The sequence below is a fragment of the Cydia amplana genome, chromosome 6, assembly GCF_948474715.1.
Source record: "Cydia amplana chromosome 6, ilCydAmpl1.1, whole genome shotgun sequence".
NCBI lineage: Eukaryota > Metazoa > Arthropoda > Insecta > Lepidoptera > Tortricidae > Cydia > Cydia amplana.
This window is the reverse complement of record NC_086074.1, coordinates 10,460,978-10,481,004: the sequence shown is the minus strand read 5'-3', so window position 1 is coordinate 10,481,004 and position 20,027 is coordinate 10,460,978. Positions and strand designations below refer to the sequence as shown.

The window sequence follows — 20,027 nt, the reverse complement described above, 5'->3', positions numbered from 1 at the left end:
TATCGTTATAAATATGTAGTTAAATATCATTTTCAATTTAAAATATAATATGTACCTACTTCCCATTGAACCAAGTAGCATAGCTTTATAGTATACTTACTTTCTTCCAACTCGCATTTGGAAAACGGATCGCCAGTGTATCCAGGTGTACAACTGCATATGGGATTATGTGTAACGACTTGACAGCGTGCATTATATCCACAAGCATTCGGGCATGGATCAATACATTTTTTGTTGACACATGCCTTATCTTGTGGGCATTCAGAGCTCACGATACATTCAGGGCGGCAGGTGGGAGGTGTACCGATATACCCGCTATCGCATGTGCATACGCTATGACCGTTTACTTCTCGGCATAAACTGTTAGGTCCGCAAGGAGATGGCTGGCATGGTTTTACGTTATCGTCTCGTCCAGGAGGAAGTTCTGTAAATGTTCATTTATTAAACATTGAATATTAAAATCTGCCTTGTAAGTTAAATATAGCCTACAAATATGGAGCTTAGTGATTGCTAGTATTCAAAAGTAAAGGGTGGTCCAGAGATAGAGGGCGTTTTTTCCAGCCGTGTATATGACTACGAGAATAAACAATTGGATTAAATCGTGTACCTACTGACTTTGCATCACTTTCGCAAGCAAAATGTACCTGACCGGATTATCCGAAATGTGATCAAACGGTACGTAGCCAAACATCAAGTGGGATTCAAGCCAGTTCCTGGTCAAAAACCAGTGAATATTCTTTATATAATGTGTTAAAATAATTAACCAGATATATAAAAAAAACATACAACCGAATTGATAACCTCCTTCTTTGAGATTTGGAAGACGGTTAAAAAATAAGAAAAGTACATTTTAATGTACCTAGATTATGTACTTAACAGAAGATTATACTGTTTTTCAACTTGATGTATTTTCTTATTTTTTGATATATTTATTTATTTAAACTTTATTGCACAAAATATATACAACAATGTACAAATGGCGGACTTAATGCCAAATGGCCAGTCAACCATAGGGCCAAACAGAGATACCTTCAATTGGTGCAGAAAGAGAAAATGTAATGAGTGAATTACAAAAAAAAAACAAAAAATAATTACTTAATATAATAATATATCTTTTTTTTTTAAAGGGAACCGCCTTCAAAAAACCAACCCACTGAAAAGCACAAAATAATTTTTATATGGCACCCCTATACGTGTCCAGTCCCTATCCCGTCGTAAAGCAAATTTCTGCCAAAAAGTAATTAATACCTAATAATAAGAAAATTAATAATCATCCGGGTAATTACTTAGTTTTTGAAGTCGGTGCCAAACCAAAATTTTTGAGAACCGATATTTTAGACAACGAAGAACTGCACTTACTTGCATTATAAAGACATATATATACTTAGTTTACTCATTAATTTAGTTCTTGTAGGTACTACGTATTTTTTTGCTGATTGGTAGTTAAGAATATTTTGTTGGTTTGGCACTAGGGCTTCCAAATACCGGACTTCTCACAATACCGGTATTAATACTGAAACTGTCTTCGTCAATACCGGGATCCCGGGATCCCGGTATTGGATATGAATCGCTTACAAATATATAGTTTTATTAAAAACGGGAATTAGAAAGGCTCACTGGAATACCAGATATGTCCTAAAAGCGATTACAACAATAAACAATCAATGCCGCCATCTGCAATAATTTTATTTCACACTCCAGGTTGGCAATAATTTTATCCAATTTGTTGACTTCACCTCACCAGTCACATTTGTAGTCCAACTTAACCAACCAGACAACATTTTTTCAAATTTCCGTCAAAATTGGTTTGCCATTATTACAGTTATCCTTGCTCTTTCGTTTTATTTTTTGATAAAATTATAAGAACTAATTATGTTAAATTTAATGTCACTATCATCATATTCATCACTCACATAACTTCAGGATTCATCCACCACCAACCACCAAATATTTATCTGACGCCTTAGCCAACGATCTTGTTTCAATAATAAAATGCGGGCTAGAGACCAGTTAGAGTTAGACCAAGTAAAGTCTGCAACGATTTTGATAACATATGCAGTACGCAGTGCAAGTGTTATTTGTACGTCATAATTTCATAGAAGTTTAATATAATACTTGCACTGCGCGTGCTATCAAAATCGTTGCAGACTTTTCTTGGTCTAACTCTAGATGCGTCTGACGTTTAGTAAGCATTTTGATACAACCGAATATAATGGATTTAAAGGGTTTATACTGCGCATTTCCCTCATTTTTTAAAATACCGGGATCCCGGTATTGCCTTTAAAAATACCGGTATTGAAAAATGCGTTTAAAAGGACGGGATCCCGGGATCCCGAAATATCGGGATCCCGGTATTGGAAGCCCTATTTGGCACCGCCTTCAAAAACTAAGTAATTACCCGGATGATTATTCATTTTCTTATTGTTAGGTATTAATTACTTTTTGGCAGAAATTTGCTTTACGACGGGATAGGGACTGGACACGTATAGGGGTGCCATATAAAAATTATTTTGTGCTTTTCAGTGGGTTGGTTTTTTGAAGGCGGTTCCCTTTTTTTTTAAAGATATATTATTATATTAAGTAATTTTTTTTGTTGTTTTTTTTTTAATTTTTAAATTCTGTTTTATTTATTTTATGTTACTTTTTAGTGATAGGTAATTTATTTTAGGTTTTGGGCTAAAATACTAGTTTCTTAGGCTCTCCATTTAGTTTTAGTGTAATTTAGTATTAAGTTAATTTGGTTTGGTTTTCTAGATGTGACCGATGACCTAAATAGCGTGGGCTTATGTTGCACCAACCCTGAGTTCCATTAGGTACAGCCAGGGTTCAGCATCAGCTCTATCTTGGGTACTGCTCTCCCAAGTGCTCATCAAGATGTGACGGATGACCAAAATAGCGTGGGCCTATGGCGCACCAAACCTGAGTTCCACTAGGTACAGCCAGGGTTCAGCATCAGCTCTATCTTGGGTACTGCTCTCCCAAATGCTCATCATGATGTGAAGGATGATCAAAATAGCGTGGGCCTATGTTGCACCAAACCTGAGTTCCACTAGGTACATCCAGGGTTCAGCATCAGCTCTATCTTGGGTACTGCTCTCCCAAGTGCTCATCAAGGCGTGTGGGATGACCAAAACAGCGTGTGCCTACGTTGCACCAAACCTGAGTTCCACTAGTTTGGGTAGGCACAGCCAGGGTTCAGCATCAGCTCAGATCTATGTATACTAAAACCTTCTCCAGAATGTAACAAACACTTTTCTGAAAACCGCATCAAAATCGGTTCATCCAAACGCGAGATAATCGCGAACAAATATACATACATACATACGGGTCAAACTGAGAACCTCCTTTTTTTTGAAGGCGGTTAAAAAGCAAACTATACTTATAAATTACATAAATAAATAAAATATATATAAACTACCACATACATATATCTGGCTAATTATTTTTGAACATTATATAGAGGATATTCACACTCATTTGGTATACAATTTTGAATAATCCATTCAGTCATTTTCAATTTAGAGCAGTTCAAAGTCAACTCTGGATTGTGAAACTTTTGAAAGTTTTCTAATAATTTGTTAGACCAAGTAGTGAAAATGTTACAGTATGTTATATATTGCGATCTACTCACAAAGCCCTTTCATTTGGATTCCACATGATACGATTAAAGAAAGAAAGAAAAGTTGGTACTGCCGACTTTATGACGCACAGCAACTACCCCCACCACTTTCGGAAAAATGATAAGTTGTAATGTGTGAAGTTTTAAGTGAAGGTCCTTAAAATCGTTTTACCTTTTATGACACATTGAACAAGCGGATTTCCTGTATATCCAGACATGCACGTACAGGTAGGCGAATGGTTGACTGTTCTACATTCAGCGTTTACTCCACATGCTCCTGGGCATGGATCTTTACATCTGTTGTTTGAGCAAGCTTTGTTCCGATCACAATCGGAATTAGAAACACATTCTGGCCGACAACCAGTGTACGGATCTCCGAAATATTCTGGCAAGCAAGAACAAGATCCAACTCCATTCCGTTCTTTGCATAATGCATTCGCTCCACATGGTGAAGGATTGCAGGGATTTGGCAAAGGTTCAGGTGGATCTGTAATAATCATATCGTACATTATTATCCTTTATGGGTTATGTAACTCGGAGTACTGAAATTAACACAAATCATGCAACTAAAAACTTACACTCGACTCGAGAACATCCACTGAAAGGATCACCTGTGTAACCTGCTATACAATTACATAATGCTACATGATTGCCTACGGAACAGTCCGCGTTCAAACCGCATGACCCCGGACACGGATCTATACACCGCTCGTTTTGGCATGCAAGATTACCAGGGCATTCCGCATTGATAGAACATTCTGGTCTACAATTAGGTGCAATACCAATATAGTTTGGTAAGCATGAACATGCAGGCGCTTCTCCCACTACTTTACATTGAGAATATGGACCACACGGTGATGGTATGCATGGATTTCCTTTAGGCCCTTCAAACATAGGTTCTAAGAAAGAAAACAAAAAATTAAGTGATACAGCATATAAGGCAGAAACAGAAAAGTCGAACAATGATATGGTATTGAATATATACAGTAAAAAGGATAGCATGCAAAAGTACAGTAAGTTATATATTGAAAGAAAAACTGAAATATTCTTGTCTGTTGACAAGTTAAAATTAAACTTTTAATGTTTTTTAAACATATTTTATTGTTTGATGCTCTCTTACTTGGTTCTAACTGGCAAGATACGAATGGATCACCAGTGTATCCAGCTTTACACGTGCAAATAGGATTATGATTAATAACTTGACATCTAGCGTTTATGCCACAAGTTCCTGGACATGGATCTTTACACCTCTGTTGAATGCATGCTTGATGCTGAGGACAATCTGTGCTAGATACGCATTCAGGCCTGCATGTGGGCGGCGACCCAACATAACCTTCCTGACATGAACACACGCCATGACCGTCGACCACCTTGCAGTGGCTGTATGTTCCACACGGAGAAGGCATGCATGGATTTAAAATGGTAGTTGGCGCTGCAATAATTATTTTATTGAATTACTATTAAATATATTTAATTACATAAAGTACAAATTATTTAGTGAGTTGCATATGTATACTAACGTATTAGTCGAGGATGACAGGAAACTACGGGATTGCCTTCATAACCCTCTAGGCACAAACATACGGGATTATGATGGGCAACCGTACATTGCGCATTAATGCCGCAGGCTCCTTGGCATGGATCCGTACATTTATTATTCGAACAAGCCTTATCCCATGGACAATCATTATTTGTCACACATTCTGGTCGACACCCAAGATATGGATCTCCGAAATATCCAGGAGAACATGTACATGCTCCAGCAGAATTTCTTTCTGTGCATACAGCATTAGGGCCGCAGGGTGACTGAGAACATGGGTTTGTTTCCTCTTCGCTCGCCACAATAACTGAATATGTAATAATTGTTGATATTATTATTGATGATAAAATGATTTACCATTATATTTAACCCAGAGAAATCAAGATTCTTACCGAAAAAGTGGCAACCTCCATATGGATCACCAGTGTAACCCTCCCAACAATGACAAACAGCCTTGTGGTTTATTACAACGCATTCTGCATTTGTGCCACAAGAGCCCGCACATGGATTGACACATTTTTCCCGAACACACGCAAGGTTACTAGAACACTCTTCATCGTATATACATTCAGGTCGGCAATTAGGTGCTCTACCGATGTATCCTTGCAGACAAGAACACGCAGGCGTTTCTCCTACCACACGGCACTGGGAATTTGGTCCGCAAGGAGAAGGTACACAGGGATTTCCCAGCGGTCTTGGTTGTGATTCTAAAAATATTTTTTTTAAGTATTTATTTTAATAAATTCGTTTAGCTATTTCATAATTAGTTTAGGCGCGTTTTAGTTATTTATAATTGGCCGTTTTTAGTGGTTAATCGCTAACGTTGTTAATGAATAAGTGCGTTAGGTGATACTACTCTTAAAATCAGAGTTAGTAATAATTAGAAAGTTAAATAAAGAACAAGTCATATATCTCACTTGGTGCTTCCGTGCACTGTACAAATGGGTCCCCTATATAATTTGTTGGACAGCTACATAATGCATTGTGATTTACAACAGTGCATTTTGCATTATTTCCACATGCCCCAATGCATGGATCTGCACATCTCTGATTTTTACATGCCTTATTAGGCATACACTCACTGCTGACCATGCATTCTGGACGACAAGAAGGTGGGGACCCAAAGTACTGGTCTTGGCATGAACATATTGCATGGCCAGCGCTTACACGGCACACGCTAGAAGGCCCGCATGGAGAAGGCACACAAGGGTCAATTGGATCAATCTTTCCTAAAATGAAAAACGGTTTTTATTATTATTTGAATATTGACTATCCGAATTCTAAAAAAAATGTTTTATTGTTTTGTTTTTAATGCCGTACCGATATAACAAGATGAAAACGGATTCCCTTCGTATCCTGGTAAACATGCACAAGAAGGAGCGTGATTGTGCACACGGCATTCAGCATTCATACCGCAAACTCCTGGGCATGGATCTTTACACTTGTTATTGAAACAAGCTTTGTCTTTAGGACAATCAGAGTTTAATACACATTCTGGTCTACATTCAACGTATGGGTCTCCGTAATATTCTGGAAGGCATGAGCAGGATCCGATACCATTTCTTTCTTTACAGATAGCGTTTGTTCCGCAAGGAGAACGATGACATGGGCTTTCTTGAACCTGAGGCTCTATATCTAAAAGATAAGTTAAAATTTGTATATACCTGTTGTTCCAAGATTATAACGGTTAACTGTTTATTGTATTTTTAACTTACTGGGTATGAATGAGCATCCCGAAAATGGATCTCCCGTATATCCTTGTTCACAAGAACATACCGGTACGTGCTTAACAACAGTGCAAGTAGCATGCACTCCGCATGAACCCGGACATGGATCTCTACATTTTTCGGCAAGGCAAGCTAGGTTTCCAGGACATTCCACATCAATAACACACTCTGGTCTACAGTTAGGAGGACGACCCACGTAGTCATTCAAACACGAGCATACAGGTACACCATTTATCTCTTTACATTGAGAATTTGGACCGCATGGGTTTGGTATACAAACATCTATCGGAGGCGCAGGTGGCCCTGGTGAAGTAGGTTTATAAAGTAAGTAAGTGTTTTAAGAGAGGAATAATAATTATCAAAACAACGTAATAAATATAACTCACTTTCATCAATGTAACATCTTGAAAATGGATCGCCAGTAAAACCACTCAAACAGCTACATATTGGATTATGGTTGACCACTTGACATTGCGCATTAATACCACACATACCAGGGCACGGGTCTTGGCATTTTTGATTGATACACGCTTTGTTAGGTCGACAATCGGATGTGGCAATACATTCAGGCCGACAATTTGGTGGAGAACCAATACATTTTTCTAGGCATGTACAAACAGCATGCCCGTTAAATGTACGGCATGTACTATAAGGGCCACAAGGGGAAGGGTGGCACGGATCCACAGGTTCTGGCGAAACTATAGAAAAAGTATAAGACGAAACAGAAATATATGAAATAACAGTTAAAAACAGAGATATACAAAGTAATATGAAGATTGAAAGTCTTACTCGTAATAGGAGAACATGCATGAAGAGGGTTCCCAATATATCCAGTCAAGCAGTAACATGAGGGTGCGTGGTTGGTCACTCTACATTCAGCGTTTTGCCCACAAGTACCAGGGCATGGGTCCACACATTTATTGTTAAAGCAGGCTTTGTGTCTTGCGCAATCAGTATTCATTACGCATTCAGGGCGACAACCAAGGTATGGATCTCCGTAAAATTCATCTATACAAGTGCAAGAACCAGCGCCACTTCTTTCTCGACAAATGGCGTTGGGTCCACATGGCGATGGGTTGCAAGGATGACTTGGTATCTCTTTTGCAACTGAAAAATGGTGTGTAATACATGCTGTCAAAAACTACAATAATGTAACATGCAGAAGAGTGAAGAACAATTCCCTAAAACCAATAATTTCTACACAATGATAATTCAATACAAACATGTATAATTCTTAACTCACCTTCAATGAAACTGCAGCCAGCAAATGGATCACCGGAATATCCATCATCGCAGGAACAAATAGGTTGATGATTTTGCACAATACACCGTGCATTGAATCCGCAAGAGCCAACGCAAGGGTTGACACAAGACCCGGCGAGGCAGGCTAGAGCTAGAGGACAGTCTTGATTGATGACGCATTGAGGGCGACACGAAGGCGGCGCGCCTAAGGTGCCAGGTTCGCAGGCGCACACAGCACGACCGCTTTCACTGGCACACGTAGAATGAGGCCCACATGGCGAAGGTAAACATGGATCTGGATGAGGAGATGGCGGCAGCTTACCTTAAAAAAAACAATGCTCAGTATTTCTATTCATAGCTTATACATACGAGTATTAACATTGTTCCTAGCCTATTAGTCGATAGTGACCCTACCTAAGAACGGGTTCTACTATTGGAAGAATTATTTATTTATATATTTGAATTTACGTTAAACTGGTTTCAACTAAAGATTTATATTACGAGTATAGTACATTCTAGACGTAAATAAATGTATTCTATTCTATTGTAATTATGTATGCAAAATGTGTCATTATGTACGACATGTAAAGACACGGGACAATTACATAATGACACTGGCACACTTACAACAAATGACGTTTTTAATACATTTGTGAAAAAATCACAATATAACAAATATTGGTTACATAAGTAACACAAATAACATTTTTCGAACCAAACCACTTTTCAAATTGAATTGAATTCTAAAATTTTCAATTTTGGAATATTTCGCTTGCTCGGATATCAATATTAGCACGAGCGGTTAAACAACAACTTGTAAAACAAATAACTATTATTAATTCCTCTTATTTCATATTTAACGCGCTGTATTTAGTAGTTCAGTTGAAACAAAAAGCTACAATAGAAATAAAATTGTTTACAGTAATTTCGTTTCTTTACAATAAGAGAGGCAACTTACTCTTCCAGTAACATTTAATGAACGGATCGCCTTCGGGCTGGTTTTCCGGGCATGTGCAGATCGGATTGTGTCCAACTACATGACAGCGGGCATCAAGACCACAGCTGTGTATGCAGGGATCCTTGCATTTTTGATTTATGCAGGCTCTTGTAGATGGGCAGTCTGAGTTGACAGAGCACTCCGGGCGACAAGCAGGAGGCGATCCGAGGTAACCTACACGACATGAACACGCCGCTCGCTGGTTCACCACTTGGCATTCACTGTTAGGACCGCATGGCGAAGGTTCACAAGGATTTAAAGGAGGATCTGTAAAGTAAAAAACAAAAACAATTTTAGTTTGTACCTAATTTACCACGTTATTTATTAATCAGCATCACATTTTACGCCATTTATTAATCAGCCGAAAGCTGTATATTCCCCTGTCTCCAGACATAATAGCATGGCCGCGTTTGTATCGCCTGTCGTGGCATGCGTCACTTTCGCAGTTAGGTATTAGAACGTGACAGGCATGGTGACAGAAGATAAAGAGGCAACCATTTTAGCCCTATACAGGAAATTAAAATTGATTTTAACATTGAATGCAGAATATGTTACAAGTACTACTTACGAGTTACAGTAACTGGTCGACAGGATGAGAACGGATCACCTTCATGGTTTTTGAAACAAGTGCAAACCGGCACATGGTTGGTGACACTGCATTCAGCGTTTAATCCGCATAAGTCTCTGCAAGGATCCCGACAGTGATTGGATAAACAGGCTAAGTTATTAGGACAGTCTGGGTTCATGGTACACTCTGGTCGACAACCACCTGCGTAAGGGTTTCCGATATTTGGCGGTATACATGAGCATCGAGCTACGTCATTCACTACTGTGCATATAGTATTTTCTCCACAAGGTGAAGGATTGCAAGGTGTCGGTGGTTCATTAACTATTATAACACATCCAATAAAAGCGTCTCCCCTGTAGCCCTCGAGACAACTACACAGAGGCGTATGGTTAACGACGTCGCACTTGGCATTATTTCCACAAGCGCCAACACACGGATCCGCGCATTTCTCGTTTATGCACGCTTGATTAGACGCGCATTCTTGGCTTATTACACATTCCGGTCTACAGAATGGAGGAGTTCCGACATAGTTGGAGCTACATGAGCAGACGGGATGATTAGATTTAATTTCACATATGGAATTAGGCCCGCAAGGAGAAGGCACACAAGGATTTTTTGGTACAGTATCGATAGGTTCCATCTCTCCACAAGCAACAAAAGGATCCCCAGTCTTATCACGTCCACAAGCACATATAGGATTATGATTTACAACTATACAATCTGCGTTGACGCCACAGCTACCCAGGCATGGGTTGACACATTTCTGATTGACACATGTCTCTGTTTGTTGACAATCTGAGTTACTGACGCATTCTGGCTGACACATTGGTGCGACTCCTCTGTAGCCTGGCAAACACGAGCAAACTGGGAATCCGGTTGGTGAGACAAGACAACGACTGTATGGCCCACAAGGCGAAGGGTCGCACACGTGGTGCGATGGTGGAGATTCAATAACAGGCTGACATCTTACGTAAGGGTCGCCCGTTTCACCTGGTGAGCAGTAGCATATTGCGTGATGGTTAACAGTATCGCATTGGGCTCTTATACCGCAAACATCTTTGCATGGATTTTCACATTTATTGTTAAGACAGGCTAGATTAGTAGCACAATCGCTGTTAACAACACATTCAGGACGACATGACAACTGAGGATTGCCATAGAAATTTGGTAGGCATTGACAACTTAGTACTCCATAAGAATCCTGGCAAAAAGCGTTAGCTCCACATTGAATGTTGTCACAAGTTGTCGCTTCAATAGCTGAAATAAATAAATAAATCTTATTATTTGCTCAAAACATTATTATTAGTGATTCAACAAATAGCATTATGTAAGTATTAAAATTCCAACTGCAAATATAACTTTGTCATCACAAATGTATAATTTCTCTCAATCTAAATGTGATGCGTTTAATCATTCAAATGTACGAACTTTTATATAACTAGAAATTAAATCAAATTATTTTATTAAAATATTTTCATTTGTGTTACTAGAATTATTTATAAAGAGTAAATATACTCGCGAAACTTCAACCGATAGCGTAAGTCGGAGCCAAATATTAAAAAAAAGGAAAGTTAAGAGTCTCGAAAACCACATTTTACCAAACCTATAAGTCAATTTTCTGAATCGGTCTAAGGTGCCCGGAATAAAAAAAGCACTTACGTCTGGTTGTGGGTTTGCAATATTCATAAGGATTTCCTTCAAAGTCCTTAATACATCGACATATCGGATCATGTCGATAAACAGTACAATCGGTGTTCATACCACACGAACCAGGACATGGATCTACACACTTATTCTTTAAGCATGCCTTATCAAATGCACAATCTGAGTTAAGGACACATTCTGGCCTGCATGATGGATTACTAACAGCGTCCGGTCCCAAGCAAACATCGCAAATTGCAAATTGATTCCCATAAGTATCACATGGAGCGTTCGGATCACAAGGGTTCGGAGTGCATGGCTGTGCCGTAGTGTTATCAGACGGAATGATAATGGCTGAAAACAATAAGAAATGTTAGCAAAAAATATAGAGCATACCTAAACAATTTTAAGTAAGTACAATAATATACTTACGTCGATAGGTACATTGAACCAACGGATCCCCTATATAACCATCTGGACATAAACATGATACAGTGTGATCGGAGCAGAGACAAACTGCATTTAGACCACAAACATTTTTAGTTAAACAAGGGTCAGCACACTTATTATTGACACACGCTTCGTTCGATGGGCAATCTGAATTCATTGTACATTCTAGTTTGCATTCAACATATGGATCCCCGATGAAGTCCGTTGGGCAGTAGCACTGAGCTTCATTTCCGTTATCCTGGCAAATTGCATTAATGCCGCACTGCACCTTGTTACATGGTGATATCGCCTTGTGAGATTCCGGAGGCAAGCAGCAGAGTAAAGGATTCCCTATTAGTCCATCTTCACATACGCACACTGGACGATGGGATTCAACATGGCATTTAGTATTTAAACCGCAAGCACCTGGACAAGGGTCCCTACACGTATATCCAATGCAAGCTCTATTAGCGGAGCACTCATCATCTACTTCGCATTCTCGTGAAAGACAGCCTTCAACACCGTATGGATTACCAGTGCTACCACCTGCACAAGTACAAGAAGCTTGACCATCATAGTTGACATTACAAATAGCTTGCGGTCCACATGGATTTGGTGTGCAGGGATTACGTTGAGCTTGACAATCAACATATGGATCTCCACTATAGCCAGACTTACAGAAACACATTTCTCGGTTACTGCTTACGTAGCAGTCAGCATTCGCGCCACAAGGGCTTGGATTGCATAAAGTGGTATCAGGTGGCAAATATCCTTGTGGATTACAAGATTTGTAGGGGTTGCCAATAGTATTTTCAGGGCAGTAACATGCAGGGATCCTGTTAGGGTCACAACGTGCGCCTGATCCGCACGTGTTTGGATCGCAAGGATTACGAGCCTCTATACAACCTCTTACTGTATTGGGGCTTTCAATAAAACCTTGTAGGCAAGTGCATTTTGCAAAGCCATTTGATAATACAGTACATTGGGTATTCGGTCCACAAGGTGAAGGATTGCAGGGATTACTTGGTAGTCTACAAGTTTGTCTAGGGGGATTTCCTTCATAATTTGGAAGACAGAAACAAGCTGGTTTGTTGTCTATTAACCGACAGCCTGAGTTTGGCCCACAGGGGTTGGGCTCACATTCATTACCTTCTGGTACTGAAACAGGAAACAATGTTTACTTTAGTTATTATATTTCTAAAATACGTTTTCCTTTATGTTAATTGAAAGTAAAACCAGCGCTTTTTCTAATATGTCGTGATCAGAGTATATAGTAAGAACTATTTATTATTTATTACGTTAAGGCATGTTTTTCGGTTTCCGTGGAAATGTAGATAATGTCGCAATAAATAACTATTATCTTATAACTTACTACAATTCTTGAACGGGTTGCCAGTCGATCCTTTAGGACAGTAGCATATGGGATTTCCGTTGTCGATCTCACACAATGCATTAATTCCACATGGATTTGGGATGCATGGGTTTACTGGAGGATCACATCCTAGCATGGGATTTCCATTGTATCCTGGTAGACATTTGCAAGATGCTCGGTGGTTTATAACATCGCAAATAGCATTAATGCCACATCTACAAGGCGAATCACATCTACCGTTTATGCAAGCCTCGGAATTTGCACATTCATTATCGGACCTACATCCTTGTACTGAAACAAGTAAAATAAAATTGCGTGACTAAGTATACTTGTAGCTTAATAATAATAAGAATATATGTTTATACATTGAGCAATATATAATTACTCTTACCTTGATAACATTCCAAATAAGCGTTACCCGTGTATCCTTCAAGACACTGGCATTGAATACCATGGTTTGATGGGACGCATTCGGCGTTATCACCGCATTTGTTTGCGGAGCAGGGGTTAATGCAGACTCTATTTAATCTATCGCACAGCAGATGTGGTGGACAATCTTCATTATATTGACATACTGACGATGAGTCAATAACTAAAATCATATAAATTTCTCAGTAAGTTGCACTTGTACTTGTAGTTGTATATGTTATCCATGACGCAAAATTTCTAGCAAATAAGCTTACCTGGCACACATCCAACATATCCGTTTCCTTGAAAACCTTGAAGGCAGCTGCAGTCGGAGCCATGATTCGTATTTATACAGGCCGCGTTCGGCACGCATGGGTTGTGTATGGCACATGGGAGTTGACATGCATTATTTATACAAGCCTCGGTGATGAGACAATCTTCGTTTCTAGTGCAACCGGCTGTGCGCAATGAAATATATGTATTATACAAAAATTACAGACGATTGTGCATTGAAAAGTCATAGCTTACGTACATTAAATACTTACTCCCCCAACCACATAGAACCCATGAATTCGATTTAGTTTCAAACCTTTGAATGGTTAAAATAAAAATAACAATAACCCGTTAAAATTATTTTTCACCACACCAATTCGGAAAGGCTTTGCACTTCAAAAACTGATTTGCATTTTATCCAAAGTAATCTGATGCAAATTTTGAGTTGTTTGCTCATGTTGGCTGATAGATTTGACTTTTAAATGATAGTTTTGAATGATAAATATTTAACAACATTCGTTTGGATTTGATTTGGTTTCATTTTGTTTGATGTTTTACTGTTGATATTTTCCTGGCGTTGCTGTGGTGAAAAATTTTGTGTTTCACTCGGTGGCAAACGGCAAACTCGGTTGAAACCCTCGCAACGCTAAAGATTCCACTTTTCGAACCACTCATCTCAATATAAGCACTAGCGGTTAAACAATAACTTTGCTCCCTTGTAAAACAAAAGTAACTATTATAGGTACACAAATTATTTACAATAAGTTAGATACCTCACATACATCCATTTCATACTGTGGCAGTAGATTCGTCAAATAAAATTATCGTAATAAATGACTACAAACGATAAATACCGTAATTGTATGTAGGTGATGGCCTTTAACGTATTGCATTTTATAATAATAAGTAATACTGAATTATTAGTGTGAGTTAAATCTTACTTATTTTAGGTGAACATTTAACAGCAGGATCTCCGTCTTGTCCAGCGGGACATGAACACATCGGTCTTTGCTTGATAGGGTGGCAATTGGCTCCAATACCACAAACATTGTTAAACCCACAGGGGTTTTGACACAGTCCCATAAAGCAGGCTTCTGTCTGTATACAGTCTCGGTCAGATTGACATGGTTCTGGTGCCTTAGGTGTCCCAGGTGATGCTAGTGTGTTAGATGGTAAATTAGTAAACGTGTTACGTTTATAGTAAGATATTACAGTATATTAGTGTCTTTATTTACAACTACTTACAGGTGAAACAAATGATAAACGTACTGTACATATTTGTCCGATAAAACAAAACCATCAAAGTTCTGAATATATTACATTGTGTTTGGAAAATGTACACCTACGAGTATATAACTTTCTATAACAATTTAACATGTTCTTACATGTATGCAAATTATCGAAGTAGCATACCTCTTACGCAGTTGTTCCCAGTGATCCCATCGCACATGCACAGGGGCACATGGTCGACAACGATACATGTCGTGTTCATTATACACAGGCTCTGCATCGCACATGGGTTCTCGCACACTCCATTTATGCAGGTTTTGTCCGTAGAGCAGTTCGAGTTCACTTTACAGCTAGTTACGTTGTAAGAACCATTATTCGGATACGCTGTTTCCGTAGAAGTCATGTCAGTATATGGAGTCGAGTCAGTCCAGGCTAGTATGTCTACATCTTTTCTACGTGATGATAGATTAGCGTTGGGAGTTGTTGAGTGTGAGGGGCTTGTATATGTGTTACCCGTTAGTTCAGTCACTGTATTAGTTTCAGTTGTTAGCTCGATTTTTAATTCCCGCGTTGTTTCGGTTATATTATAAGCATTTGTAGTAGTTCCCTCCCAAGAGCTAGTGTAGTCCGTTTTATTTGCGTAAATTAAGGTAGTGTTTTCAGTCGAAAAATCAGTATCATGTGATGCCAAATTATCATTATTTGTGATATAATCATCATCGTTGGAGGAGGTGTGAACTCCATAAGAATTCTCGGTCGACAAGTCATCAGGCACATATTCATCAGTTATGCCCTCGGGAAACGTATTATCCGTTGTGGGTACTGTCTCAGTTTCCGAAGTTTTTATGAGTTGGTCAGAGCTGGTAGATGCGTGAACCCTTATAGTATTAGTTGTATGTTCTTCCTCTATTTTTGTATATTTATTCAGTACCGTCGTTGTCTCTGGCAAGTCATAGATATTTGTAGTATCTTGTTCCCAAGATTTCGTATTAATTACGTGAATTGGTATAGTTTTCGTCGTTGGTAATTTGGAATGACTATCAGATGTTGTCAATTTATCGACATCATCACTGGTAGATGTATAATAATTCTCAGTTGATGTATTAATTACTAGGTTTTTATTCGTTATACCGTCGTGCGTTGTAACCGTCGTGGTTTCTGTTAAAGTTTCCGTGTCTGAATCGCTATATATTATACCTTCTGTGTAGGTTTCATCTGTAACACTTTTTTTTGGTAATTCGGTTGTGTAGTCATGCGTAACAGAAGTGGTTATAGATTGCTTATCGTCAATAGTTAAACTTATTGATGTTTTATTAATATAGGAAACATCTACAGAATCTTCCACAGTGCTTTGTGTAGGATTTGTCATGACTGCATCGGGGCTGGTTGATTGTGGTATGTTATTTGTTACTTTTGGTGTAATTAATCGCGTAGGATATGTTTCTGTCGAATATGATTTTGTTGTGCTGTCACTATTCGATTCCATAGACATAGTTGATATCGTAAGTTCCTCTGTGTCTGTATTGATTGAAAGAGATTCAGTGATATCGTTCAAAGAAGTTATATGGGAAATTTCATTTGTTCGTCCCATAGGCGTGTACAAATTGTTTTCTGACGTTAAATGTTCACTTTTGGTTGTATAATCAGTTGCGGTAGTTTTAACTATATGTGAGATATCTGAGTACGCTTCCGTATTGACTGATTTTTTATCTGAAATGTCCCTAATACTACTAAAATCTGCCGAAATACTAGTCGTCCCCTCCATACCGGTTGTCGTTGAAAATGTTAATTGATCTGTAGTTTTAGTTTCAGATATGTCTAGTAATTTAGTTATCGCTTGTTCCGTAAATGTATATGTTGTATCTAACGCTTCTGAATTCGTCGATGATTCAGTGGAATATGAAGGTTGTGTATCGGGTAAGTATGTTGTTGTATCTGTTAAAGTCGCACGCGATTCATTGTCTTCAGTAGTTATCGGAAAATCAGTTTCTGCAAAACTAGATTTAGTGGTTTTACTAATATATAAGTCTTCTAGATGAGTTGAATGTTTAGTCGAATCCAATTCGTTATACAAGTCGGTAGTGCTTAATGAGTGACTTGTTGTAGTTTCCTTTGTATCAAATGCTTCTGAATCTGTTGACAAAGATTGTATGTGTAAATTTTTACTGGTTGTTTGTTTTTCCACTGTTGTGTCATATGGTTTATATGTAGCTGTAATCATATGATCATTCGGTTCCTTATCAGTTTCGCTAAATCCACTTGTTTCGTTGCTATAAGGAATTTCATCTATTGGCTTTGTGAATGGCTCTGTTACAGAGTTATAACCCATTATTGTGAAGTTATCCGAACCTATTGAGTGATAAGGGTCAGTTATTTTGGCGTTTGTATTTGTAGTTGACGATTCAAATGATTCAGGTGATTTATATAAAGCAGTTTTTACAGTTGTGGATGCTTCAGAAACTGTCTCAACTGTTCCTTTTTCAGTTGAATGTTGCATGTCTTCATTAATCATATTGGTGATTACGGGAGAAAAATCTGTGATTTTATTTTGTGCTGAATAAGTTGAACGTTTTGTCGAGTCAAATTCAGTATGCGATTCAGTAATACTTGATGAGTGAAGTGTTGTAGTTTCACTTATATCGGACGCTTGTGAATTTATTTCCAAAGATTCTGTGTGCAAAGTTTGACTGGTAGTTTGTTGATCCACGGTTGAATCATACGATTCAAATGACACTGTAGTTAATAGATCATTCGATGTCATGTCATGGGTATTACTAAGTTCACTTGTACCGGTGCTTGTTGAAATGTTACCTACTAGGCCAGTATAAGGCTCTGTTACAGAATCAGTTTCTGTGTTTGTAGTCTGCGTTGGCCCGGATGAAAATAAAGAAAATGATGTTTCAGTAACTGTTGCAAAACCTGATTCAACAGTTGAATATTGCATATTTTCAATAACTGTGTTGGTGGTGACTTTAGGTAAAGCATCTGTTTTTTTGGTTTCATTAACATTTTTATTAAGTGGTGTTGTAACAGTATTTCCTTCTGTGTCTTCGTCATCGTTTCCTTGTGGAGATTGGACTTCAGTACTTAAAGTTTTATAGGACTCAGTAGTAAATGAAGTTATTTCCATATTCTGCGTGTATGGAATTTCACTAGAGACAGTCATAGGGTTTACTGTATTTCCAGTAACTGCACTTTTTTTGTCTTCTAGGGATATTTCTGTATACTGTGTTTGAGTTGCTAAATCCGTAGTTACCTCGGTTTTAGTTGTTGAATCAAATATTTCTTTCATGTCTTCATGGGAAGTAGACGAATCCTTATTAGTAACCCCTAAAATTGTTGTAGTAGCCGTAGAATATGTACTCAGACTATTTAAGGTGTTATCTTCATCTTGATTAGTGGCAAATGCGTTTGTATTTTCTGTAGGAACGCTGTCTGTTTCTCCATCAGTTTCCCTTGCTATACTTGTAATTGTTGAATTATTATCTAAAATCATAACAGGGAATTCTGGCCTGTCCCTATGTTTAATTGTTACATTGTACATACTGTTTGCGGTGTCAGTGAAATTGCTTCCTAATTGTCTTTGATTATCTGGTGTTTTTGTATTTTTATTTTCGTTAGGCGTTGCTGTTGAACTTTTTGTTGTATAGTTGACTGTTGGCTTCACCGTACTTTCAAAATGGACAGTACTACTACTTTCTACTAGTTGATCAGAATCTAAAGTAGATGAATAATTGCGTATAGTTTCGGTAAAAAGGGCAGTCATTTCTGTTACACTGTCATCTTGTTGACGAGTTCCTAATTTAATATTATTATCCGTAGTTGCAAACTCTGTTGACGAAGAATATCCAGAACTTTCAGGGGTAGTATTAGTTCCAGTTGATTTAGTTTCAGTGATCTGCATACCACTTGGAGTGTTAATATCACTTATTGTGTCCGTAGAAAATGTTGTCTCTACGCTATCCGTCATAGTTTGTAAAGAACTAACGGTAGTTTTAATGGTGGGGGTTTCTGTGAATGATTCAATTTTGACACTAGACTCTCTGTATTCTACAGTAGGGATGTGCGAATCGATAGTTGATATGACCTTCATTTCATCTGAATGGTAAGTTGTGGATGTAACGTCAAATGAGTTAAAGTTCAATATAGTAGTTGTGTCAGTAATATTCAAATAGTCGGGAGACATTTTAGTTGTGTCAGTTACATCAGTTTCGCCTTCTGTTCCCAGATTTATGGTTTCCGTGGTTGTATCGAGGAATATTTCAGTTAGTGGGTCATTTTTAGGCGGAACATCTGTTAATAGGAACGCAACAATAAAATAGTTAGTATTATTCATTTAAAATCGTGTATTAACAAAAGCTACATTACATTTTTTTATGTATTACATGTATGTAGATAATGATTATTATTTTGTGAGATGTGTCAGATAGAAGGAAAAGCGAGAATAGAAAAGAAAAAATAGACGTCAGGGAGTCATGCGATATAAAGCCAAACCCAACCACAAGAGGAAATATAAAAGAATAGTGAGTCAATTACGTGTGCCAGGTATAAGTGACAAAAATTTAGTACTTCAGTAGTTAAAGTTATAAGCCAGATTTGGTAGGAATTCACTTTAATATTAATTCACACACAAAATAGTCATAAACAAATGTATGTAATGTATCGTAATTAGTAACCAAGTCGCTTAAACAGGCACACGCTAAGGTCAATTATACATTTAGTAATTGATAGAGAAACTAATTATCAGATCCTATGAAATATAACTACCCCAAAGTCTCGAAATCCTCACTGGGTCTGCCGAGGTAATGTAGCCAGAACTTTGTGGCGTTTTATCGGACAAATGTAGGTACGTTGAAGTTATAGCAATTACCAGTTCATCTGGAGTTAGTTTTGCTATTCACATAGCTACTAAGAACAGCCGTAGACCTGCTAGCATTATAGGAGTCCACGATACGTCAATTGTTTCTAATGGCATGTACAT

At 38.1% G+C, this 20,027-nt stretch overlaps 1 protein-coding gene across 1 annotated transcript in view; it reads right to left on the bottom strand.

The window, feature by feature from the left end:
- Positions 1-20,027, bottom strand: part of LOC134648848 (uncharacterized) — a 146,467-nt gene that overhangs the window by 61,406 nt on the left and 65,034 nt on the right. The window contains exons 27-46 of the mRNA XM_063503429.1: positions 14,758-14,973; positions 13,819-14,001; positions 13,527-13,727; positions 13,136-13,426; positions 11,767-12,921; positions 11,353-11,688; positions 9,694-10,950; positions 9,087-9,392; positions 8,130-8,450; positions 7,676-7,993; positions 7,273-7,584; positions 6,875-7,189; positions 6,480-6,794; positions 6,077-6,388; positions 5,552-5,866; positions 5,140-5,466; positions 4,740-5,051; positions 4,198-4,518; positions 3,792-4,106; positions 101-424 (exon numbers count right to left, since the gene is read on the bottom strand). Coding sequence (XP_063359499.1) covers positions 101-424; positions 3,792-4,106; positions 4,198-4,518; positions 4,740-5,051; positions 5,140-5,466; positions 5,552-5,866; positions 6,077-6,388; positions 6,480-6,794; positions 6,875-7,189; positions 7,273-7,584; positions 7,676-7,993; positions 8,130-8,450; positions 9,087-9,392; positions 9,694-10,950; positions 11,353-11,688; positions 11,767-12,921; positions 13,136-13,426; positions 13,527-13,727; positions 13,819-14,001; positions 14,758-14,973 — 7,752 coding nt within the window. The remainder of the gene's footprint in view (positions 1-100; positions 425-3,791; positions 4,107-4,197; positions 4,519-4,739; positions 5,052-5,139; positions 5,467-5,551; positions 5,867-6,076; positions 6,389-6,479; positions 6,795-6,874; positions 7,190-7,272; positions 7,585-7,675; positions 7,994-8,129; positions 8,451-9,086; positions 9,393-9,693; positions 10,951-11,352; positions 11,689-11,766; positions 12,922-13,135; positions 13,427-13,526; positions 13,728-13,818; positions 14,002-14,757; positions 14,974-20,027) is intronic.